A 26,605-nucleotide genomic window follows, 5' to 3' on the forward strand; every position below is an offset into this window, starting at 1 on the left:
ATTGAATGAGACATAACGGTGGGATTCCAATCCTTACTACCATTTTATGTAGATTCTGGACAACAGTAACATACAAAACAACTATGACCACCACCTACTTGTGGCGTGATGGCACTGGAAGGTGTTGATCCTGTTGCAGAGCTGAGCATGAAGGGTAAGACTCCACGTGGCAAGGCAGAAAAGGTGTACAACAGAAACAAGGTTGGTGTAGTCCAACTCCATCTGAGTAAAATGTTGTTATACTGTGTGTAGCCATGTGAGATACCATGAACCATGTGCCACCTCTAAACACTACAGAGTTTTACATCTTTCCTGCCACCACAGCCATGGTCACTAGAAACATTTACTCAGATTAATCCAGAGAAGAAATTAATACAGCCCTGTAATGACAAACTAGTGCCTAGCTTAATCACTATGAAGCACAGCCCTCATTGTTTAGGGGAACGAAAAGGGGATTTCGACAAACTGAAGTCTGAGGCCATCTCCCACGTTTTCCCCCTACTTCTACCAACTTTAGCCCTTTTCATGTCTTCTCTATGGATGAGACAAATCCATGATTTACCCTAGACTTAAAATGGAGAAATGTTCAAGCATTCACAGAAAAATCCTGGCCCAAGAAATTCGCTGCTGACTTCAACTGAATCGGGAATCAAGTCACAGATCATGTTGAGAATTTGCCAAAATGGGTCCAGCGACTGCTCCATCCCAGCCAGTACCCTGAAGGCCAACATTAAATATGGACATCAATCAAAATATATCCTTGCCAATTGTGCCATTTACTTCCTTATTGTAAGGAAGTACAATCACAAAAGGATATTACTGCTACAGTGATTTTTAAGAGGAGAATAGCTATACAGAAGATTTAGTTTTGTACTTTCATCAGCAGCAGTCATAAAGCAGACTAGCCCTTTTAAACTGAAGAGGAATAAAGCCTTAACTTATATCTGCTTACAGGAAAAGTTCAAGGTACTCATTTATATCAGCACAAAAGTAACCTCTGTTAGTATCTATGGGTAAAAAAGTGCAATGTCAGAGACTTCAAACAGGCTGGTGCTACAAATGCCACTGAAGACCATCACATAGCCAAGCAGGAGGAATGGGCATAGAGCCAGAGTGGCTGGATGCTTCACCCCGCCCCGATGAAACCCTAACATGGTCCCTCCTTGTGAAACCACCAAACCTTCTCGCCCTTCTCTCTGCTCCACCTCTAAGCCAGGGCAGAACTTGTCTTCAAGAGGAGTTGTGACACTAAGACATTATTCTGGCTACTGAAAACCTGAGTTTCCATATTAGAGTTCTTCAGATAATTTTGCACTACTTAAAATTTTACTTTCTGTTCGCTGATGAGCATCTCTGATCTCGGGGATCAGCTGGTCATGCCCTGAGCTTGGCACAGAGGAAAGGAGAGAAGATATTAGTAATAAACACAGGGAAAAACTTAGGCATCAAAGTAAGAAACGAGAACAGCTGAAGAAGAACCTGTTCTTGGTGTACCTAAAGCAGCAATGTGCACTGCTGTTCTCAAACAGTTTAATAATTTAATAAACTGACAGTTGACTTTGTTAGCCAATACATAGGCCTGTTAGCAAAACCCAGGACTCAATTTTCTTTAGACATAGTTTTCTAATAGCAAAGCTATGAAATATTCCCTTTTGTGAGAGGCATTTTTCATGCTCAATCAAAAGCAAAGATTAAAAAAATCCAACAATGACATGGCTTTGTTTAAGAAGGTCAGTTAAAATACTCCCCTTTTTTCTATCCTGAACATAACATCTTCTTTAAACTCTATTGTTTTTAGAGCTAGTTTGAAAGTGAGTGATGTACAACATTGTCCTGTCAAACCTCCCATCCCACCCCTGTCTACATCAATAATTACTCTGTCAGTCTGTGTACACATCGCCAGTTGTAATGCAGTTCAGTCTCCCCTCCTTTTTGCATTAACAGTAATGGGTGAGGTCAGGGGGGAAGGAATTTGCCTTTCCTATAGCCCAGAAATCAAACTGAACTCCAATCTTTGGTATGGTTGAGAGCAGAGCTCTCTTCCTCCACACAGATCCTCTACCTCTGCTTATATCCAGGGATGCCTACTGTGAAAAATCTAAGTCTGGCTACAGACAGCCTTTAAAATCTATCACAATCCACTGTGTTCCCCCACGATTAGTGATGCATGATGCTTTCAAGGCAATTCTGATTCAGGCAAGCCTTAGGAGAATAAAACACTCAAAGGTAACAGCTGACCCAGCACAGACTGGTAGCAATGTAGCTGGGAATCAGTGAAGTTCAAACACAGACATGCTATGGGAAGAAAGAAGAGTGTCAAGGAAGAAATGAGAGTCAGGAGGTTAAGGCGGCACAAGCTAGGCATGAATGGAAGTCAGCTAATTAACCCTGAGAAATGCAACTTTTGAAAGGAAAACTTGTTCGCTGCCCTAGATCAGTGATTCCGAAGCCTTGTGGGCAAATAGATTTTTGAACAACTTTCAAACTTTCTCACGCAGCCACACAGCTGACAAATTGATGCATTTAGCTGCTGGATGCAGCTCTTGGGGCCTACGATGGCCTTGCTGAGCAAAGGTGCACAGCTGGGGAATGACTGCCTTAGCCTTCCTCCACCGAAGTGTGACTTACTACAAGTCTTTTGTCATCTATTCAGGTATCAGCCTGGCCGTGTCAGCTGTGTGCCTAAGTAGCACAGCCTAATCCCCATTACCTGGGCATCCCATGGGTACACCAGACGCCACTCTCAAGCCTTGACTTATGAAGCCTAACCCTCGTGGCCTGACTTAGCAGAGACCGCGGGAAGAGCTATTCTCTACAGAAACACAGGTAATAACTATATTCTCCTGATCTGTAGCAATACAGTAATGCTTCTTTCTTTATTCCTAAGCTTTTGGTCTACATACATTGCAGCTTTATTAACATCAACCTTCTTCACTAAAGATTCAGTGATAAAATACTCCAGATTGCAGCACACAATAAATCAATCATACCTCCCCGTGTGATTTGTAACTCAGCAGTTTGAAAGCATCTTGGAACAATTTCTGCACAGATACTTTTAGACAAGAGACACATTTACTTTTTATGGAATCAAATGTTATTTGACTGGTTTTGGTTTACAGATACAAACGACGGAGAGTTTTTTAGACTCTCTTCAAATCTGTGGTACTGTGACCCTGAACTGTTAAAAATTAGTTTCTAAAAAGAATTCATTCTTTTCACTAGCAGTAATCTCGCTTAGTACAAGCCTACCAGCTACAATCACCTTGGTCACTGGTCAAATTCTTATACAAGCAGCTGAGCACAGCATCACGACTGATTTATCTATTCTCTTCCCATATACTAATTTCTAGTATTCCCCATAATATGCATACCACAGTGCTCCATTCCTATCACAGCAAATCCAGAAACAAATCCCAGAAGGCGGCTTATTTCATACACATTCTGGCACATCTAAACTCTCAACTTCTCCACTTCTTTTGAAGCAAATTAATGCTCAAGTCAAAATTAGGTTTTGAAGCACAGTTTAAAAAACAGTTCACTAGAGTATATCACACAATTAACAAAAATCAGTTACCAGATGTCAGTCTGAACTTGAAGACAGAAAAAATACCATATTTTGTAAGTACTGAAAGTACTTCCAAAAATCACTTAAGTTAGAGAAATGCCTCTGCAAAGGTGGCTCTGTTTTACAGGGCCAGCACACAGACTGGAGTTGAGAGTACTAAATAGATCAAAGAAAACATCGAGAACAATACTGGCATGAACCCACTGGCCACCTTGGTAAAAGGGGTGTTGTGGTAACAACAAAAGATACAAAAAACCCTGTAATGATCCTCACAGTAAGTGGCTATACACTGTGCTCATTTAGCAACCACATAAGCCAAGAAATATGTGGGGCCAACTTCCCTCTCCAGTTCTTCCCAGCAAACCCCACTTCCACCAACAGCAGCAACAGGAGAGTACTCAGCCTGTAAACTGAGATGTAAAATAATATATATATATAGACTGGCAGATAACAGATATGTAAACTGTATTATACACATTTTCCTGTGGCAGTTCCTGCTTCTTGCTCTTATCACTCAAGCAATAACTAGGAAACTGTCAGATATTCCAGTACTATCCTGAAGATAAGTGTAGTTTGATATCTGATGAACTCCTAATGAATATACTGTTAATTGCATAACCTTCCTTCAGTAACTTTTCTGTTCATCAAGGCCATGGATTAAACAGCTTCTCTGCTTTAGAGCATCCTTGTAATTAATAATATATTCTTCCCACTTCTAAATATAACCTATAATGAGATGCTTTAAAGAATCCAAGCTGCACCTTTCACCAAGTACTTTTGATCAGAAGAAAACGAGCCAGAGTTTGTTCAGACAACGAAGCCTGCTTTAACTGTGACTGTCAGCTTCCCAGTGGGCCCAATCCTGAAAGGCAGCAAGCCTACTTCAAGCAGGTCATGGCAGCAAACCCTGCCAATGGCAGAAAACACCTTCCTCTATCTAAAACATAATGTCTCTTTTTCTCTGGGGATATTCTGTGCAGATCAGAGATGAAAAGAAGTATATATAGATATATTAGATATAGATAGTATATATAAGATAGTATATATAGATACATATTAGATAACTTCTGCTTAGTGAAGAACAATTAACTCCATGAAAACTCTGCCATCAGTCTGCCTATCAGGCAGTAAGCTAATACACTGTGCAAAATCTCACCAATTACATTTTCCATCCATGTGACATGTCCTCTCCCAGAGGTTTTTCCTGGTTTCCATTTGTTGAGGAAAGACAGATCTCCAGGATACACACAAAAAGAGGTTTCTTGATACCTATGACCGTCTTTGGAGATCTATGAATGATGATCCACGGTTGGGGAGGAGGAGAGTGGCTCTCCCCTACCCATGAACAAACTCTTTCCCTTAACCAAATCAAGCTATTTTGCCCTGAAAATGCCCTCCCAGGGATCTGGATGTCCAGCTAATTCCCAGATGGAGTACCTCCTGGTGTCAGAGCGTACTGCGGCTTGCAGCAGGTGGGCCACATGTCTTTACCTATAAACTGTGCAGCTTCACCGACATTTGTTTGCACCAGCTGAGAGAACTTCCCACATTTAAAAGCTACAGGACCATCAAAATCAGCCGAATGTTTGCACAACAGAAGGTTGTCATTTCTACATCAACAACCCATTTAAATGACAGCATATCTTTAAGACAGGTATCTATTTTGATTTAAAGACTTCAATTGGTAAAGATTTCTGGACAAGTGAGTCCACTTGTTTATTTACCACTACTGTTAAGAGCTGTATCTTATCTCTAGTTCTAGTCCTTATCTCTAGTTCTCTTATCTAGTTTCGGCTTCTGTTCACTGGATCAAATTACGCTGTTTCTTGCTAAGCTAAAGAAACAACTGTGTGATGAAACCTCTTCTCTAAGGAGACAGGTGTAAATTGATAAAGGCAACCCTCAACCCTCTCAAATAAATCAAATACCCTTCTAATAAGGCATATTTTCCAACTCTATAATCACGTGAGCCTTGTAAGCTTATTCGCAACCCCTTGTCTAACAACCTTTCCACTTTATAGCAGCTACCCATGCCTTTTACCACCTCTCAGTCACCTGTTCTTCAATTTAATATGGCCTCTAATCATTTTGTAAACTACATTTTTATAACCTTTATGCTTAAGTCAAATCACATATCACAAAATACATAGTAGCTTATTAACACACACAGTATCTTATTAACAAGGTCATGATTCAATCAAGAAAGTGAAAAGTGAGACAACGGTTTTCGCTAACATGTTGACATAGATTTTTTAATTTTTTTTTTCTTGATGTATTATATTCCATTATCAGCCTTTCTACAGTTTTGTCCAAAACTAATAACAGCATGCTCAGCACATACAGCTCTTGGAGCTGAATTGTGTATTGTTGTAGCAGTTAAGAACTCAAGGCTTGGACTGCAGACCTTCTACAGCAGGTTCTGTACCATGCTCTGTTTAACCTTTTAAACTACCATGAAAATACCAGCTTTTACAAACTTACTGAAACTTCCACCAATGTTCCAACATGTGTAAAAAAAAAAAAAAGTAATAAAAGTCTTTAAAAAAAGAAAAATCAAAAACACGTATCAGAAAACTCACTGGTTCTGTCTTTCAATGAGAGTTTGCCAGTACTTCTGTTTTAAAAACACGAAACTTTAATTGCTGTTTAGTGGCAGGCATGTTGTTAAATGTGCACATGTATCTTCTTCCTCCTCTTTCTGAAGAGAAATTAGAAATACTCTTAGTATTTTCTCATTTTCTGCCACTGCAGCTTACTGTTTCACTCTCATTGACCAGTATCACACTATATGGATTTGCTTTTCATACAGCTAAAGAATTCCTTACAATCCTTAATACACCTGGCCATAAATTTTTCATGCATATTTCTGGCTTTCCTTATTCAATGTCTTTATTATCTAACTATCCCCTGTACCTAGACTGTAATTGTTTCAACTTTCAATAGTATAGGTTCTTATGCTGATCTCCTATGGAAACAAAGGTTCCATATATGATTAAAAAAACCCACAAGAATCTATTTCGCTGCCCTCACAAATTCTAAAAGCAGTGGCCAAATCAACGAAAATAACAAAAAGACAAGAGGTCTCAAGGAGAGTTCCTATAAGGTCAATGAAAATACATGACTGGGCAGAATACTCTGACAGAACAAAAGGCTGCCATGTAAGCTCAACCTGTATTGGAAGACAAAGAATCCATGTAGGAGGAAACCGGGAAAAACTTTTAATTGGAATTCTTACCCTCTTATGCACCAAAAAGTCAATCAAGCCCAGGACATAAATGAATGGAATGGGAGGGGGGTGGGAGGGAAAAAAAAACCCAAACCAACCAAACAATAAAAACCACATCAAACTTCTCTTATGCTGGTGCTCCTGAAGCTATTTGCTAACCCAGTGATTGAATTATCTTTATTTGCAAGAATCTGACCCATGTAGCAAAGGGTGAAAAAGCTCACAGAAATATAGTATAACGCACTGGTTCTTAAGGGGTAGTACATGGCTTTTTAATGTTTCCATCAGGAAGACCTTCTTTCTGCCCTAGCGTAACTAAAAGAGGTAGAATAGATCTCTGAGACAAAGTTCTGTTGTCTGTATAGTGGGTAAGATTGCATCTGGTCTAGATAAAGTAATTTTTATGACTTTCAAGTTGAAAGTACACCTCATTTCCTATGCAGGTCAGCTATAATTTCCTATGCAGCCACCTAAGACTTGAAGGAGTCTGATGTCAGAACTTTAAATAACTTGCTGCACTCGCAGTGCCTAACCTTCCCAAAACCTTCTCTGACAACTCAACAGAGTTGTCTTTATGTAGGTTTTTCCATCTGCCAACTGCAGGAGAGAAGACATGCGGAGCTCAAGGGGGAAGGGTCTAGCAGACTCTAAGAGCTTCACTGTAAGACTCAAAACACCTACCCAGCCCTGCTTCAGACTAAAGACAAGAGTAGCAATAAGCCACCATCCCTTGTCTGCTAACATCAGGGACATGGGATAACTGGCAAGCAAACGCACACCTTCAATTAATCATCCTACACCTCGCAGAAAGGTCAGCTACACCGCTGTAAGTCAGCTCCTCTGCAGTATGGGCATCTGTGCCATCTTCCCCGAAGAAAACAGATGCCAGTCTGCTAATCTGCTTTTAGAAGAGGGAAAGGATAGCCTGGCAGAGATTTTGATCTGTGTCACAATTACAGTCTAGTCCTGGAGCAACACACACTTCTGATGATCCCAGGCTGGAGTTAATAACAAAAGCTGAGCTCAACTAGTATAACCTTCAAAATGTAAAGGAAATAATCTCTTACATTCTCCCTAAAAAGCAACTGGAGGTATGAAAACTGCCTGAATAACTAAACCTAAACTGAATACCTACTTCATTCTGTTGGGTTAAAAAAACCACAAAACAAAACAAACGAGTAGCCATGTGAAATCAGCAAAATCAAATATCCATTTCTTACTTTTTGAAATAACCCCAATATCCTGATTGACTATGCCTGGAGAAGTGTGCTCATAACAATGTTCAAATGTATGTCGTGATTACATCAGCCTTTTCAATGAAGGTAACACTGTGACGCTACACAAAAGAACAAAGCCAGCCTACAAGTCACCCCAGCATCCAGATTCCAGCACTATTTTGAAATAGTGCCTAGTCTTAACAAACCAAGGTATACAGAAAATCAAATGCAAATTCTGTGAGTATATTCCAGCAGATGATATAACATGCTCTTGTTGACTTTCAATCAACAGAACAACCTGACTTGCTCTGTCCAGTCTCTCTGCTGTCTAGGTCCAGCTCATAATATGGTTTTAGCTGACAACACCTACACACTACACGATGTGCAGGAGCTCCAGGCGTAGCAAATGTTTTTTAAAAGACAGATTCGTGCATTGTGCGTATTGGCGTGTGTCATCCATGGCTGCCATAACTGTGCATTGAATCATCACACTGAAGGACTGCACATTACTGTTCCTCCTTCTCCTCCTCTCAAACCTCTCCATTTTCTCCATCCAGTCAGTTCTGATCTCTAAAGATCTCTGGCGTTTGGGAAAGTCGTTAACTAATTACAGTAGAGAGGAAGTAAGTCAGCACATGTGCGGGTTTGAACTATCAACATTTTTCCTTTGGCTCAGTAGGACAGAAAATGTGTCTTGAAAGCCAGAAACATCAGCCCTAGTTCTCATAATATTTGACGAGCAGATAGGGATGTATTCATTCCTTCTGGGACATATGTTACACAACAGCTTCCAGTGGCAGCTGCTTTACACTCTTTGGAAAAAAACACTTCTTCCAAGCCAGGACCATAGGAGATGAATGAAAAAATCCAAGTGAAGAATATGCAGAATTGTTGTTAGGCTATGAAAAGGCAAGAATTGATCCCACCGTTGTGAAGTTCCTGATTTTGCATAGTCATTGAACACACTTTTCTCAGGAACCTGAATCCCAGACTTTTTTTTTTTTTTTTTAATTCTTTTGCACAATTTGAGAGACCTCTCCTCCATTTATTATGCGTGGGAAGCAGAAGCAGCTGTGCTCCACCACTGGCACCAGACTCCTGTTTCTCCCACCCCTTCCTTTTGTCCTCTTACCTTAACTGCTGCTCAGCCTGCCCTTTGCACAGCGCATCCTCTCATACTTCTTGCTCATGCTCTTCCTCAAATCCACCCTCACAGGCTACTTTTGCCAAATCTATAATAATCTTGTTAATAGAATTATATATCTATGTATCTATTATATAGCTATGTATATGTAATGGTAGCACTCAAGCCATGCTTGGCCTCAGGTGAGGGACCCCTTTGACCTTATTACTATAATCTTTGTTCCACTCCTTCCGTTATTACTCTGTTTCATTAGTCTCCTTGCTTTATGTGGGTCTGTTCTGATATAAAATCCACTCTGCAAGCCCCCATGTGAGTAACTTCACCACAGCCGTAAGCTCTGTGCTAGAAGGCAGCTGCACAGGTCTGGGCAAAACCCCACTGGCTTCAGCAAGGCTCTGTTGCAAACACAATTACTTAATTATAAAGAAAATGGTGAGTGCTATTACAGGACCCATGTTTGATCTGCTTTTCTGAAGGACCTCACGCACCTCTTGGTGCTGAAATAACCACCAAGTTTAATCACGGTTTGTAAAGTGCTTGGTGGTTATTGCATAGAAGTACAATTTATAAGGGGCCCGTAGTAAAGTGTAAAAAGGATTTAAAAATGTGATGTTAAGGTCGACAATGTTTCTTTAATCCCTTAAAAGCAGTTTAGTTTGCTGTCTGGCTTGAATATAATGGATGAGGAACTGTTTCTCCAAGTTTCACATCAGATAAGCAGTTAGGTAATTATGGAAACAGAATGGAACTTTAATTATGAGAAAAACCATAGATTGTTCTATTGTGATCTTCCACAGCACTGCTGTTTCTTATAAGTGAACATATTGTGCAAGCTCGGAAGAAACCATTGATTAAAATAATCAAAAGCCCTACTAGAAACTTAGACATGTTTTTCCTTTGTAAAACCCAAAATATTGTATCTAACTGGTTGAGAGATTTGAATTACCTCTTCCAAAGCCCACTTTAATTTTTCCTCACAGATTAATTTAATTAAATCTATTATCACAGGGTGGGTTTTTTCATTTTACATAAACTATATAAAAGCTTGGTGCATTCTGGGAAATCTAGAAGATCAGAAAATTTTACCAATAGCTTTTTATCTTGATTTTCTCCCAGTCATTTTCAGCTGAAGCAACCTGTTTGATTAACATGCTGTTTCCAAGCATGCCAGCAATCAGATATTTTAAAAGTGAAACATCAGTAGTTGTACTTACAGGTACCTGAGAAGCAGAGCAACTTTTCCGTTCCTGCTCTGAAAAGCTGGAATATCATTAAACACATGGTCAGAGAGGTCAGAGTCATAGGGCACAGTCCATAATTGAAGTTATCTACCATGTCAGGCTACTAATTGAATAATCACCACCTTTTCCCCAAACATCTGTGTTTTGTCAGTGGAACGGGTGCTCTGCAGTTGATGCCAGCCCAGGACAGCCACATATGTACCAGTATTTCAGGGGAGATCGGGTCCAGCGGAGGCAGCGCCACTTCTGCAGATGCTCAAGTACAAATGAGACCGGGGGGTTCGTGTACAAGTGCATGTGTACATGCTGGCTCCTTCCCTTTCTTTCTCTGGCTAATCAAGAAGCAATTCTGTACCCCAGGCGCTGGGAAGAAGGCATGCTCACAGACTGCACGCTGGGCTCCATCAAGAGCCTGCTGGTTACAAACAGCAGTGAAAACACAGCCTCTTCAGAAGTCTCTCAACTGTGGCTAAGAGTCCAGCATGCACCCATGGGGCTCTCTGAGCCTCTGTATCAGCAGCTGCTCTTTCATTTTCCCTCTTCCCAGGCTCATTTTCTTTCTCTCGTTCACAGAGATTACTCCTATTCTAATCAAAACAGGGAGGAGAAAGTCCCACAGAACGCTAGGGGGACAAAATTATACAAAGGATAAAGGAGTCAAGCAGCATTGAGACCATGCCCATTTGTAAAAGAGATTATGGTTGCAAAAGTGCTTCTTATCAACAGAGAAAATACAGGCACAAAAGGTCCCTAGATGAGCAAACATAATGAAACCTGCCAAGATGAGCGATAAAAATCACAGAAAGAAAAATTATACAGGTCTCCAGGAAACTGCAGAATTCATTGTAAAACACTTTTCCCTGCTACCTGAACTCTGCACCTTTTTTTTAATTTAAACAAAAAGCTTGCCTAAGTATGTTGCAACATTAGTATTTCACCTTGTGTCTGACATTATGGTATCTCCTCTCTGTTCTATCAAAGGACTGAATATACCAAACAGCACCCAGGACTTTTTAAAAATTCATACCGTAAAGGAAAAATTGAGTGCAGTGTCACACTCCATGTTAGGCCATCTCCAGCAGCCACAGCAGCTGAAAGGAAGCCATCCCGCACTATTGCTGGTAACATCTGCATGGCCACAAAGAGGCAATTGCTGCATCAAGATCCGAGCTCACACCAGATGAAGATGCTGCTTTTTCATGCTAAGGTGACAACTCTTCTGAGGTGTTAAAGGTATCAACAAATGAACTGCTGCTCAAAGGGACCAACAGAACATGAAGAACTCAGGGCAAAAAAAGGATTCAGTAGACGAGCATAGACTTAATTTCTAATATGTCCTCACTCTTACATGTGCAAAAGAAAGTAAGCCTAAAAAGGCTCTGCTGCTATTAAATAATTGTGTTTCTTATCTTGGAGTGAACATTTCATCTTTTATATACAAAGAAACCCCCACCTGTTTTCTTTTTCAGGTGATGGAACAGGCAGCTTAGATGGCAATTTTAATTGAATGTGTTCAGGCTGTTGCACAAGAATAGTGGTGTGTAGACCTGTGGCTGAGAAGAAAAGGCTTTCGCCTACCACCTACACCTTTACTTCATTACAAATATCCCTGCTGGTTCACACAACTCAGCTCCAAGTTTGACACTTGCAACATGTCTAGAGGCAGGAATTGAAGCAGAAACATAAATTCTAGCAGAATTCAGTATGTTAATTGCTATTTCTCATTCACATCCCATACAGGGCCGATATACCTACTGAAATGCTTGAACAGCATACCATTATTTTTTGTGTGTGCGCATATGTGCATGTCTAAATACACATGTATAATTTTACCCATATAAATACACACACAATAGCTAGAAATTAAATCGCTGATTGTCAAACATGCTAGACATGCTTCTCCCTGTACAAAAAAAAAAAGGGAGAAGCACGGTTACGTTTGTGCTAAAATGACAAGTGTTTGCAACCTCTATGCCAAAACAGAGAATTCACAATCTTCATAAAATAACTTGAGTCTTGTACAACAGTACACTTAGAGAAGTCAAATGACATGGTAAGATGACTACCCTAGCAGTATAAGCCAGAAAAATGGTGCGGTAACTGGCATGAGTCCATTCATATTGGAACATGCAAGCATGTGCGGTCTAACAAAGCTACTAAGCTAAGTCCTCTGTATTTTAATGCAAAGGATTCTTAACATGTTTTAATATGTTAAAACACAAGACAAAGGCTGAGCTGAAATCTGTCACTTCAAATATAGCCACTGAATACAGCGTCCCTAGAAAGGAAGCTAGAAGCTATTGCTAAAGCAAAGCCCCGATCAAGGCTCTCAGCAGCTATGGAAGCTCACTGCATCCCACAAATGCACACAGTGAAGATCCACACTACCCTCACACGTGCAGACGGCGCCATCAGTGACCATGCCTCACCCCAGAGCACAATCTGACTGAAAGCATTTCAGAGAATTAAAAATCTCCAGTGCAAGGCTTAAATTACATAAAATTATCTACCAAAGCATGCAGAGACTGCATATTAAACCAGTCTTAATCATGATCCTAATCCTCAAGGAAGCAGGATGGAGTATCATGAGACCCTTATTAAAACTGCAAATTATTTCAGTGGGACTTTGTCCTGAATGAAAACACGATCCTACAACTGTAGAAATGAAGAAAGAGACGAAAAATACCTATCAAGGAAGAGGTGGTGGAACTAGGAATCACAGCTTCAACATACAATTCATTATGATACTGAAACACAGAAGCTATTTAAATGTGGGAAAATGTTAAAATAATGTCATTTGACATTCACTTATTTTCCTCACACCGTAATTAATTCATCCATTTAAGAAAGGGGAAAAGGTTTGCTTTCTGTGCTCTTGCAGTGCAATACTACTTCATTCAGTTAGCAAAACATTTCAATTTTCAAATTATGTTTGCCTTTGATTCCCAGAAATTATTTCCTTTTCACATCAGCCATAGTAAGTAAACCAATCATGATCCCCCCCCAATAAATAAGCAAAAATATGAATATAAAAATCTGGTAATCTGAATTTCAGAAAGCAAGCAAGCAGCAAGAGAACGGAAAAAAAGAAAGCACTAGGCAATGAAAAGCTGCTTGAGATTTCTGAAAACCTCTTAAGTTTTTACTAGTTCAATATTTATGGCCTGTTAAATAATTACACATACAAGAGCTTCCCATGCTCAACTTTCATTTTCCTGCTATTCTCTCCTATTGAAATAACTGCAAGATTAATTACAGCCATAAAAAGGCAGCATCAAACCCTTTTATGACCATTCCTGTTTATGAACTGCATGAACACATTAGACCACTAGGAAAAATATTTAAATGCCAACGTTTAAATCTTTGTAGCAGTCAACTAGCAAAAGCTCAAAGTAAATCTGAGGTACAGGAACACTGCAAATGTCAAAGCTTGCAACGCTACATGAAAAAGTGACTTTCTCACAAGGTAGCAATGCTTAAGAACAATAAAAACATCAGAAAAGACCTGATCGGTATTTTCTATTGGTTTTCCTATTGGACTCAGCCCTCTGAAAAGGTAACTTCTGAGATATAAGCTCTAACCACCTTCCCTTAAAGGAAAAAGACATTTTTTTTAAACAGGTATTACTTAAAACTTTTTAGCACTGGTAGAATTGGAGCACGATCATTACATACCCTAAATTCATTTACATCTCTAGGTAAGTAAAATGCTGAGACCACTACAGCCATGTAATCATCAAAAAGGAGACGTAATTCACTGCCCATGAGCCCCAGATAAAGGTATCCCACTACTAGGGATAAGCAGCTAGGCTTCGAGTTCGCTGAATTTCCTTTGATGTAAAAAGGATAATTTCACGCTTCAAGAAAAGGAACAGGATGCAGGAAAACCTGGATTTGGTTCCTTACCCTGTCAAAGGCTTCTTTGTGTTAGTCCCTACAGTTTTGTGTCCTTTGGGATATTGAGGTCAACTTGGGGTTGCTCAATAAGGACACACCTGGAGGCATTCAAAGCAGTTACAATGGTTAAAGAACCAGAGGCACTTGGGAAGCAAGTATACACTGGCTGAGACAGGATGATTAAATCAGGAGTAAAGGTACATTTGTGAGAAACTGAAGAGTTATATACGCTTAGGATAAAAAGGACTTTTAAAAATCTGCACTTGACCATAAGCCACGATCCGTAGGGAACTACTAGTCTGCTAACAGGCCTCAACACGTCTTGTCCATTTCCAGTGTACTGTTAAACACTTCCATGGAAAGGAGTTTTCAGGAGTCTGGAACCCTCGGCTAAGTAGTCCTGGAAGCTAAGTAGCATACTGAAAACATAAAAATGAATTAATTTTTAAGTTATATTTTGGATGTGGTAAAGCTTTGACAGAGGTGAGTGAACAATGCAAAAACTATATCCTGGTTGTAGAACTGTGTCGTTTCTAATTATCTGACAAAATAATCTGAAATGAGAGACTACATACAAGGAGAGACTGAGGGAACAGCATTTGTTCAGCCATCAGAAGAGAAGGCTAAAGGAAGATTTTATTGCTGCCTTCAACTACAAAGTGGGAGGGACTAGAGAAGATGGAGCCAGACTGTTCTCAGAGGTGCACAGTGACAGGATGGGAGGTGACAGACACGTGCTGCAACAAAGGAGAGTCTGGCAAGATATAGGGATTTTTTTCATTAGCAAGGGTGGTCAAACATGAGGACAGGGGTCCACTTTGAGCAGGGGATTGGACTAGATAACCCCCAGAGGTCCCTTCTATCTTAAATTATTTCATGACTTCACGGAGAGACGATCATGGGCTGTTTTCATTTTATTCTGTCTCAATAAATTCGATCACATTCACAATTCAAAGCTTTCATCATTAGCCCTACAAACCAGTCTGGGCATCTGGAAAATGAGACTGCCTCTTTTGTGCCTTGTCACTGGGAGGATCCTGGAGCTCTAGAAATGTTTCCACATCCTGTACCTTGTGCTATAGTTGTTTTACGAATGTGGTCCTCAGCTGCTGTAATTCAGCAGTGCTCCCACCAGCCCACCAGGGACAGTGACGGGGGGACAATTGCAGGGGGACAGTGACAAGACTATTGAAGCTGCTATATTTTATGCTGGCAATAGCCAGTTAGTGTAGTGGGAGTGTTGTTAAAATGCACACCTGTATGTCTGACATTAACATCATCTTATTCAATTCCCTGAATGATCTGTAACAAATTAATGCAACAGAATGGTCTTTAATTTACATGTTCCACTGCATTTACAATCCCCTACCATTTTGTCACATATATACAAACAGATCTGCTCTTAATGTTGGGGGAAAAAGAAAAAAAAAAAAAAAAGTCCTCTCTGTTACTGCCCCAGGTCCTAAAGCCTAGTATCTGGCTGTGCCTGGCTGATTTGGCCTAGTTTATTCTTTTGCTACTTGAAGTTCAATGGCTCAGCATACACGCTGCCCTGAATGAGACAGTCCACCCTTCTCCAGGATAAATTCTCCAAGGGCAAGGAACAGTTTAGTAAGTCACTTTCCACAAAAGCACAGTAATGTCACCAAATTCACTCAGTCATGCAGGAGATCTGTATCAAAGAAGAATAATAGAGACATAATATCCTTTGGGGTGAATGGAGAGCTAGGAGAGGACTGTGCATTTGGGGGCGAGCAATACCATCAACACTACCAACAATTATAGAATTTTGCATTTGGGCAACTTAATAGAAAATTAGGACAGAACTGATCATCACTGTGAGAAATCAGCATACGCAGCAGCAGCAGCACTTAAAGTGCCTAGGACCATGGAAAATACCCATTAAAAATCTAACTGTCAAGTTTGGATACATCTCCCCTGAACGACTCATGACATGTACTTCAAAATAAAAGGACTGCATGAACTAGTACTGTATTTCAAGCCAACATTCAGGGTTTGATTTTATATTCCATTTCCATTTAAAAATCTATTTCCAGGACTGCTGCTTATTAAACCTGCCCTATTAAATCATTCCCCTGTTAAATGCAATATGAATTCAGGTTTCCTCTTCTCTTTTTCTTCCTCATAACACCCTACTATACCTTCCTGTATAATAATTTCTGCTCTTAACTAGGAGAATGTCACATATCTGATAAAGAAATAAGTGGTGAGTTTATGCTGCCTGCATTCCTCGATCTCATTATATATACAATGTCCTAAGGCAAGAGCTTGCCAGCTTAGATTTTCACTTGCTCTATCCCTTTAATTTGTGTTCCCATCAGTGCTGTTACTGTTTGTTAGCATTTGTTTTTATTTTTCTCTAGAGATTTTTTGTTTAAGTCTCTGGTTAAATAATCAAAATACTTCAGAGGGAAATTTAAAAATGTCCTTCTTGTAAAAAAGCACAATGATTCAGTACCTGCGCCGGAACAGCATTAGGTGGATAACATTCATTTTGCTGGAGGTCTCTGTTAGCTCAGTAAGAAACACGACTTCCCTTCCCCCTCTCTCAGCTTCAAGAAACTCGATAGGAAAATAGGGAGGAATCTTTTCATATGCATACACAGGCTTTGCTTATATCAGCAGCGGCTCCACCACAGCTCTAGGGTGATCACCAAGCCACACTGGCTTGCTTTTAGTGAGAGCAATGAAAAATAAGTCCAGGGCTCTGGCCATGGCACGCTCTCCAGTGGGCAAGTACGTGTAGGCTACCAAAGATCTCCTGCAGTTGGCAGAGGCATGCTGCTGTATAACCTTGCAGCAAATAATTATAAGATCCTCAGCATTCAATCCTACTCTGAGGTCAAAAATATTTTTCTGTATCTTAAAACAGCTGCTGGTGAGGTATGTGGGAGTCGCAGGCATCGGGCTGACAGAGGCACTAACTCTACTCCCACTACCTTCCAGATACTTTGCTATCCTTTTTAATGGTTTGTGGGGAGCTCCTTGCATACTAACAAGCTAGCACAATGAAGATGAAATCCATTATCATTTCAGAGCACCTTCCAGCAATGGCAGTTTTGCACCCACTCTAGGCTCTCCCTCACGGCAGGCAAGGAGAAGCAGCAATGGCTGATGTCAACAGGAGGACAAGCCTGCTTCTCCCCCAGCTATTTTCTTGGCATGTATCCTGCAAGGCCAAAGTGGTTCATTTGCTTTATGTACAAGCAGCCAACCTTTCCTGAACAGAGGCCTAGTTCAGGCAATTGCTGAATCTAAAAAAGCTTTGTCAAGGGAGACGAGGCTGGAAGTTGGAATGCCCAAGTACTAACTCTTCCCCTTTGCCACCAGGAGCACCACCGCAGCACAGCTAAATGGTGCTTCTTTGTTCCCTCTCACCCACCATCCCATTTCTTTTAATTTATTAAGTATGTTTCTCAAAATAACTTTCTTTTCTTCAATATTAAGTTCCCCCTCCCTCTCCTCCCTCCCCCAGCCTCAATCAACATGACTTTTTAAATTGTGAATTTGGTCCCTTCTGCCCCTTCTGGATAGCACTAATTTCTGAGTTCACATGGTTTTGCTTCTCTTGATTTAGGGGCTCATTCTGCTTCCACACAGAAACAAAAAAATCTAATAAAACATACCTCCCCCCCCCGAACTGACAGTATTTCTGATGATGACTTCAGAGAGAACAGATCCAGCCCACAAGATGCCCCTGAATAGATCAGTTCACAGAAAAGGGGGACACATTTCTTTGAAACCTTAACAGAAATTAAATGAGACAAAATAAATTCAGCAGCCAGATAATAGCACTGAAAAACTGACAGATGGCAGAACACTGAGGTTTAGTGGTGACACTCACATGTTACACGACTAATTCACTTGGACAAATCTATGGATGTGAGAGCATGTTTAGGTTAAGGACCTGGCTCGAAGAAAAATGAAGAAATATAAGCAGTTTCTTATTCGTAATGACCCATTTCCAACCAAAAGCCTGGATAACCATCTTCTCCAAAATCAGCCCATGCTAAAAATTAACCTTCAACTGACACCAAAACCCACAACAGGGAGAAGTCCTATAGATCTCGTTAGTTGAGAATTCAATGGGACTCAAAAGATACCCTTACAGCTACCGCTCCCAGCCACATTCAGTGGCTCGAAGAAAACGCAGTTTAAAAAAATAATTGCATGAATAGCAAAAAAAGGCCCCAGACATCACAGGTCCAACAGAAGTCAGGCCAGCTGTGATGCCACCTTACCCATCTGACAGGAGACAGGTCATGCTGTCCTGAACACTTGGGGATGGGTAACATCCCTAGAGAGGATATTGTTAGGTACAAAGCTGAGCAACTTCAGTGATCTGGGAAACAGAAAAAGCAAAGTACTGGTTTGGTTTTGCAGCAGGGTTATCTTAAAAAAAAAAAAAAATTAAAAATCATAAACTGTTACCTTTAACCAAACATTAGAGATGGGGACACAACATCCCTAACTACCAATAAGAGAGCACACAGTGTATTTAAAAACACACCACAAAGCATTCAGAAAATAAAAAGCCATTTAGCAGGTGGCTAGATGCTGAGAGGCACTGCCTTGTTTTCATCACATTCTAAGCTGGAAATACTCCTAAAACGCAACAGTCAGCATTATCAATGTTCTTAACCTCCCTAGCTTGAATGGACTATGGACAATGTCCCAATGTTGCATTAATTGAGGAATAACCCTAGATCCTGGCAGAGGTGCTGGCAATTATGTGGCCTGTCTGAAAGCAATTGATTTTACAAAGCAGTTTGATCTTGCCCAGAGGTGAGAAATCTCCATTTCCCAACCTGCCCCTTCCCTAGGGAAACTCTGCAGTGCAGGCTCCTCCAAAGGGCTGTGCTGCATTTCTAAACAGGAAAATGAGACAGTCATAGGGGCCTGCAGTCATTCCTCAGCCGCAGGGAGAAAGTTCAGCCTTTTTTTCATCAGGGAGAAAGAAATGGGACTGGAGGGAGGGACCATACAGGAATGTCCAACTGTACATTTTGCCTCTCACTACATTTTCTGTCTGTCATTACAGCCTCTTCTTTGCCCTTAAATAACATTTACACACACAAAGAGCTAGGCCTTTTATGTTAAGGGCACAAATTAAAAGCAAAGCCTAACACTCCAGTGTCTTGTTTAATAGTCCACTAAGTTTATAACTCACTGCTGTCTTGACCAGTGGTAGGAAGACCTGCAAACGTATGTGAATTAACCCCACAACCAGCACTGTGCTTATGCATTACCAGGTTGATTCTGTTTCCTCACAGAGCAGATCGGATCAGCCTTTGAGATGACACATACTTTGACAAGGATACAAAACATCTGGAAAGAATGTCCTTACCGTGCAAATTAAAGCCTATAGCTATCAACAGTCATAAGATGAAAACTACTTGATCTTCATCTGATTAAGTGTGAACTTCAGATCTGAATAATCCTATAAAACAAGTAAAGTACCAAAATGCTAGTTGCAGACGTTTTAAGATTCAAAGGCAAGCTTTTAACTGGTACAGACAGAAACACCGGCTTCTCTTGCGAGCTAGCCACAAGTCAGACATAGGCTTGTATCAAGTATCCTGTGAACATCAAGACACAAGTTTGTGCATCCAGCACACAAAAATTGACCTGTTTTGGCTAAAACTCATAACAAAACCTAAATATCTTATGCTGAGGCAAGGCATGGTAGATCTGCTTGAGACAGCTATAAACAAATAAAATATGGCATAGTTATATGCCATAGTCTTTGAGCTGGTTCCAAAGCCCTTGTATTTAAAAAACATATTAAGAATTGGTCCATACAGGTACTGCTACTTTCACTAGGAATTCCCGATTCATCTGTTAGGCATATACTACAGAATGGGAACAAACTTCTTCCTGTGTCGAGATGACACTGGCCCACTCCCATGAACAGCAGGGAAATGTTTCAAGGGCCATCTATTTTTCTGAACAGAAGAACCACCACAGAAATGAACTGAACAAATTACTTTCCTCTCAGGATGGTAGTCCCGTACTGTAACAATCAGAGGCTCAGGTCAAGTCTCCTTTACGATACTTAAGTTTTAAGGCTGATTTCCCCAGAGGATGAACGTTAAGTGGGGGGAAAAATGGAAGGCGAAATGGCTAGAAAAGGAATGGAAGATGATTAAGAGAAATCGTCACGGATCTTAGCGCTGCATGGTCCAGGCTATGGCCTCTGACAAGAGATCTGCAGACAGAGACTGCAGGGAATGAAGCTGTTTAGTTATTCAGCCCCCCTCCAGGCAATCAGGTAGTGGAAGCAGCATTAATAAGATAGTTTTTGACTAAGGATGATGCAGGGTGAAAGACCAACACATACAATGCATAAATATGTTAATGCAGTTACTGAAGTAATTTTTTCTGTAGCCTGTATATGCCTGCAAAAATGATTCCATTCATTTTATGCAAGAGAAGCGCATTCATCTTTTTTAATTAGGGAGAAAGTAGGACTGGTACTAGGCTTAAAAATAAAAGTATGGTTAATTTTGAAGTCCTCTATGTGCCCCATTCTGGTGAAATCCAATAAAATACTTCCTCCAACACTGCTTCTGACTCATGGGAATATATTTGTGAAGTACATGACTAGAAATTCAATAGAATGGCTTGTACTAGTTTCTTGGTCTGTCCAAGAACAAATCTGCAGACATAAGTAAGCACACAAATAGAAGTCTACATTTTAGTTAGTGTTTTCATTAAAACATCCCCGGGATTCCCTTCAACTCAACATCAGACAATCCTTCACATTTCTAGAACAATGGAGTGCAAATGGACCTCCTCAGAGAGGCAAAAGAACAAGATAAAATGCACTACACAAAAACCAAGCATGTCCTTTTACTGACTGAATCAATGGGTTTTTAAAAGGTGTTACCTGCAGTTAACATCTGTCATACTTACTCTCAGCTTTAGTTATTTTACATTGCTCATCTTTCATCTGCTACCTTTCATTTGTTCTCGAAGGCAAAAAAAAAAAAAAAAAAAAAAAGAGTAATACTCTAACACTGCGAAGTTCCTCTGCAATGACAGAAGCGCTGCCTGCAGTGATGATAAATCCTAATATGCTACCATACAAAACACTGCAAATCTGAGTTTCCAAAAGGCCTGATCCCAGGTGAGTGTGAATCTTCGTGCACCGCTGCTGATCATGAGCTCTACAACCAGATAAACTGTAACAGAGCTAGAGATGTTTTCAATTCCGTTACAGACAGAAATACACGCTAGATAGTGCTGCCTGTATCACAGTCTGGAAAACTGGTACATTTGAAAGTTTGGAAACCGTCCAGTTTGAATGACCTGAATCTTTTGTGCCTTTAATTTCTGTTCTAACAGAAGCAAAAGTTGACAGATCATCCTGCAAGTGTTGGGAACAACACCTCCAATTTCTCTATGCTTTCATAAGACAACATGTCTGAGAAACACCACTTTTCTGTGCTACTCACTGCATGCTGCTTCTGATTCATCTGACCCATCAGGACATTCTTCTTCACCATCACATTTCCACCTGGCTGGGATGCAGTGGCCATTGTCACAAGTGAAATCTGACTCGGCACAAGTTTTCTTTGCTGCAAGGAAGAAAAAAAAAAAAAAAAAGTACTTGGCATGAATGTAAGCAGTGCAGAAGACCTCCATTACATCTAATCCCACTAAGGATGATACTGATTGGCCTGTATTGAAAGGATTCATTTCACATTCAACATTGCTTCCTCATGACAGAGTCAAACAAGTAAAGATGGGCGTTTCTTCTTGCTAGAACTCTTATCCCTCCATTATTTAACATGGATTCACTCTTTCATGTCTTCCAGACATTCAAAAACCAGGGATGTTCTTTTTCAGAATAATTTTCTAAGGCTTTTACTACAAAAAGCTGCTGCCTACATGGAACTGAAAGTGTGCTGCATGATTTACAGACAGGTAAGACAAACAAGTCTCACCTTTGGAGTACTATAATCTAAGTAATAATGTTTTTATCTATGCAATCTATTAATGGCTTTTTAGTACATCTGTCACCATAGTGGATGATCATAAAGCACTCCTCCAAACACTAAAAGTCATTTCATTAAATGTCAACCACTCTGTGCTCTTTGCTTTGCTTGCATTAATCTAGGGCTTGAAAAAGATGCAAGACATGAACTCAAGCAATTAATTGGTCTATTCCTTTGTGCCAGTGGCGCAGCACAACCAGTGCCCTGTAATACTAGTCAGCATCTTTCCACTGCAGCAGAAAGAAAGTAATCTACAGATATCTGGCCCCTTCAGTCCATGGCCTCAGTGTCAATATGATCATCAGTCACTCATTGCTTTTGCAATGGTGACTTCAGTGGCTTTTCTGCTAGGATCTGGACTGAACAGCCATGCCACGAGAGTCATGAGCAATGGCTCAGGCTCAGGGTTACCACCCTTGAAGTGCAAGACTCTATGGCTAACTGGTATCTACCTTTGTTAGTGATCAATTTACATAGGAAGTGGTGGCAGGGAGAAGATTTGTTTCTCCCCTCTGCAAAGCTGCTCACAACCTAATAGGATCACAGGAAAATTCAGGTAGTAAAGGACCTCAGGAGGTCATCAAGTCCAACCTCTTGCTCAAGACAGGGTCAGCTCTGAGGTCAGACCTGGTTAATCTGGGTTTTATCCAGTCTGGTCTTAAAAACCCCCAAGGTGGAGACAGCACAACCTCCCTGGGCAATCTGTTCCACTGCTTAGCTGCCCTCACAGCGAGGTTTGAGCTCAATAGCTATTCCCTGGTATAAGTCATGTGCACACATCATTGCTACATCAATATTTCTTCCAGCAAACGTTTTTAAAGCATTAAACACAAGAAATAAGCCTCCAGAATTTGATCTTTCATTTTCCTTTCTTTTTTTCTTACATGAGCTGCTGTCAGGGCGGGAGCCACGTTAAATATCGGTCACGCACAGGAAACAAGGAACATTACTGTGTGAGGTACTGGAGAGGTCTACATGGCTGAAATCAAGTACTCATTTTCTAGTACCCAAAACATGCAGCTTCCCTGAACAGGCATCCATCAGGAAAACACTGCAAAGCATCACTAAGCAGCTGTACAATCTCTCAGGATGCACTTTATAAAGAGAACATACATTTACTCCCCTTCTGTTGCTAAATGAGCCAGATTCTGAAAACAAACAAACAAACAAACAAGGACAATTTTCTCTTCATTCAGAACCAGATATTATGAACTAATATAGGAAAAAACCCCAACCCCATACAGACCAAGAGTTTTACAAGAGACCAGTCATACTAAGAATCCAGTCTGATCTTTCAAAGACATTGCATAGACGTTACCACAGGGAAAAGACTTTCTCCTGAACATCTCTGGTTAGAAAACCAAAACTTATGAAACTGGGTATTGTGCATCCCTTCTGGTGTATTTAATGCAAGTTTGATTTAATTAATTTGATGTATTTAATAGTCAGAAACTCTGACCAGATACTGATGGGATATGCATGCATAACCAAAGTCAGAGCACTCTCCTGCTTGCTGTGAAGCTGTCTGGGTAAAATGTTAGTATCTGCTCTTAGGGGAAGACTATGGCATCTACAAATTAAACAATCACGTCTTCATCCAGAAAGCAGAGACTAGTATAATAGTGGAGATATAAAAAACTTGATTTTAAAAATGTGTTTAGTTTTATATTAGTTCTCTGTCATGGTTTAACCCCAGCTGACAACTAAGCACCACACAGCCGCTCGCTCACTCCCCCCACCCAGTGGGACAGGGGAGAGAATCAAGAAAAAAAAACCAAAACAATCCCCAAACTCATGGGTTGAGATAAAGACAGTTTAATAGGACAGAAAAGGAAGGGCAAATAATGATAATAATAGTAATAAAATGACAATAATAATACTAAAAGAGTTAGAATATACAAAACAAGTGATGCACAATGCAATTGCTCACCACTCGCCAACTGATGCCCAGTTAGTTCCCGAGCAGCGATCCACCCCTCCTGGCCAACTCCCCCCAGTTTATATACTGGGCATAACGTCATATGGTATGGAATATTCCTTTGGCTTGTTTGGGTCAGCTGTCCTGGCTGTGTCCCCTCCCAACTTCTTGTGCCCCTCCAGCCTTCTTGCTGGCTGGGCATGAGAAGCTGAAAAATCCCACTACTTAGCAACAACTAAAAACATCAGTGTGTTATCAACATTATTCTCGCACTAAATCCAAAACACAGCACTGTACCAGCTGCTAGGAAGAAAATTAACTTTATCCCAGCCGAAACCAGGACACTGTCTCAATGTCCTAATGTCTCGTTTTCCATAGGAAAACTGTCCTTTGACTTATTCTCTAGAGACCCAAACAGCAACACAACTACTTTTCCACCTCAAAATAAACCTCCCCTTTTTCCATCAATCTAACACTTTGATTGCTGTTATTTCCAGGACATGTAGACACTAGCATGAGCAAGGGGGTCAGCCACAGAAAGGAGCGTAACAGGCATTCCCTTCAACATGGCCAACCTGCTCACAGCAGATGGTGGCACCGATTGCTTTGTTCCCCTGACACTGCTCTTCGGCAGCACAATTAATAGATTGCCAGGATTCAGAAAGGGGAGAAAAGCATTAGTGACAGTCCCAGGGCGTCATTTGGAAGGTGTTAATGTGCTCCCTGAGTGCAACTCCTCTCTGCAAAATGAAGCTGGGCACAACCACTCATCAGCAGTGGCCTAACCGAAAAGTGTCAGCCCTGTCCGCACGCCCACCCAAAGGTCGAACAGTCCCGTGCCAGATAAATCAGCAGGATACAAATGCATTTGGTCCTTTGTTTGAATCTAAGCTCTCTAATCTCTTAAAGGAGCAGGATTAAGGGAGGGGGAGCTCAAACCTTTCTATGATTATTATATTTACTTCCACAATTTCTTTTTTTTTTACTGTTTCTGCTTTTTATTATTTATATTTTATATACAATATTTTGTTATTATTTTTTACTACTATTACTCTCTAACACATTGGGTTACAGCTCTACAGACTGTCTTAATTCCAATAAACTCTGCTTTGTGTTGCAAACAGCAACCCAGATTATTCAAACTGCAAGAATACTGAAGCACTGTCATTTCTCACCTCTAATACAGGACTGGAATCACTTTATTTCCAACCAGATTCACCTTCTGGCACTCAATCGTCCTGTCTCTGGGATCACAACACAGGCAGGGAGCAGTTAATTAAAATATCAGCTGTCTTTTTCTTTCTTTTTCTTTTTCAAGTCCGATAACCTTTTCTATTAATCTCCCATGTTATACACCTTTCTTCTATCAATTCTCTATTAAAAATTCATTGAGGCTCACAATATAAATTGTCAGTGGTGCATTAAAATGTAAAATAAATAAATACATCCCTTTTAGACAATGGGGATGACACAGGTTCATTTTATGGTTTCACCTGGCTCAGAAATAGCCAAGCAAAATTAATTGTTCCCCTGAGATCTATTTCCTTTGCCGTAAGCAGCCCGGGCAGCTCCGCTCACATGCCTCTTCAAAATGAACATAAACAAACAAGAGTAAGTAGTCACAGCATCCCTGCGCCTCTGCTCCTCGGGGGGCAAACCAATACGTGGAACAAGAAAAGAGAAGGCTACTGAAGCGTACACAGAGCCTTTCATCTTCTCCCCTGCTCGGATGCAGAGTGTGACACCAAAGAGACGGCCTTTCTTTTGACTCTTGCTTCATTTGCCTTTGGTACCTGCTTTTCCTTTCGCACATCTGCAGCTAGACAGATATGTCAGAAACTCCAGGGTGGGAGTTGGCACCTGTGCGACCACGGGGCTCAGCTCCCACAGGGGATGAGCCCTGGCTCGGGCAGCTTTCCAAAGGAAGGCTTGGTCAAAGGAAGCAATTCCTGCTTCTCTTCTCCCAGGAAGAAAGGCAAGGGGGAAAAAGGAGGTTTCAACTTTATCCAGCCGTGACAGAGAAATACCCTAACACATTGCATTTTAAACTAAACTGCATCAAACCAACATGGTCCTTTCATTTTGCAAAATGCCCTTTTCCTTTCCATTACTCACATCTCTTATCCTGAACTGCAAGTAAGGATTCAGGGTTCATCCCTGCAGCAAATTAAAAGCAGAGAACCCAGGGAGACTGGTTTAGAATATGAACATTTATAGAGGTAATTCATAAAAAAAGCAATCATTGGGGATATGTATAATTAGACTGGAGGAAATAAATATATACTGAAAGGAACAAATCTTGTACTGGCTAGGAGCAGGGACTGGATGATCTAAATGTGACTTCTAACTTCCAAAAATACCTCTCTCCGAAAGGTC

At 40.6% G+C, this 26,605-nt stretch overlaps 1 protein-coding gene across 1 annotated transcript in view; it reads right to left on the reverse strand.

Moving 5' to 3' along the window:
- LRP8 (LDL receptor related protein 8) overlaps positions 1 to 26,605 on the reverse strand; it is a 194,291-nt gene that overhangs the window by 52,520 nt on the left and 115,166 nt on the right. Inside the window, exon 3 of the mRNA XM_050900755.1 lies at positions 21,769 to 21,891. Coding sequence (XP_050756712.1) covers positions 21,769 to 21,891 — 123 coding nt within the window. The remainder of the gene's footprint in view (positions 1 to 21,768; positions 21,892 to 26,605) is intronic.

Source organism: Gymnogyps californianus, chromosome 8 (assembly GCF_018139145.2).
Source record: "Gymnogyps californianus isolate 813 chromosome 8, ASM1813914v2, whole genome shotgun sequence".
Classification (NCBI taxonomy): domain Eukaryota; kingdom Metazoa; phylum Chordata; class Aves; order Accipitriformes; family Cathartidae; genus Gymnogyps; species Gymnogyps californianus.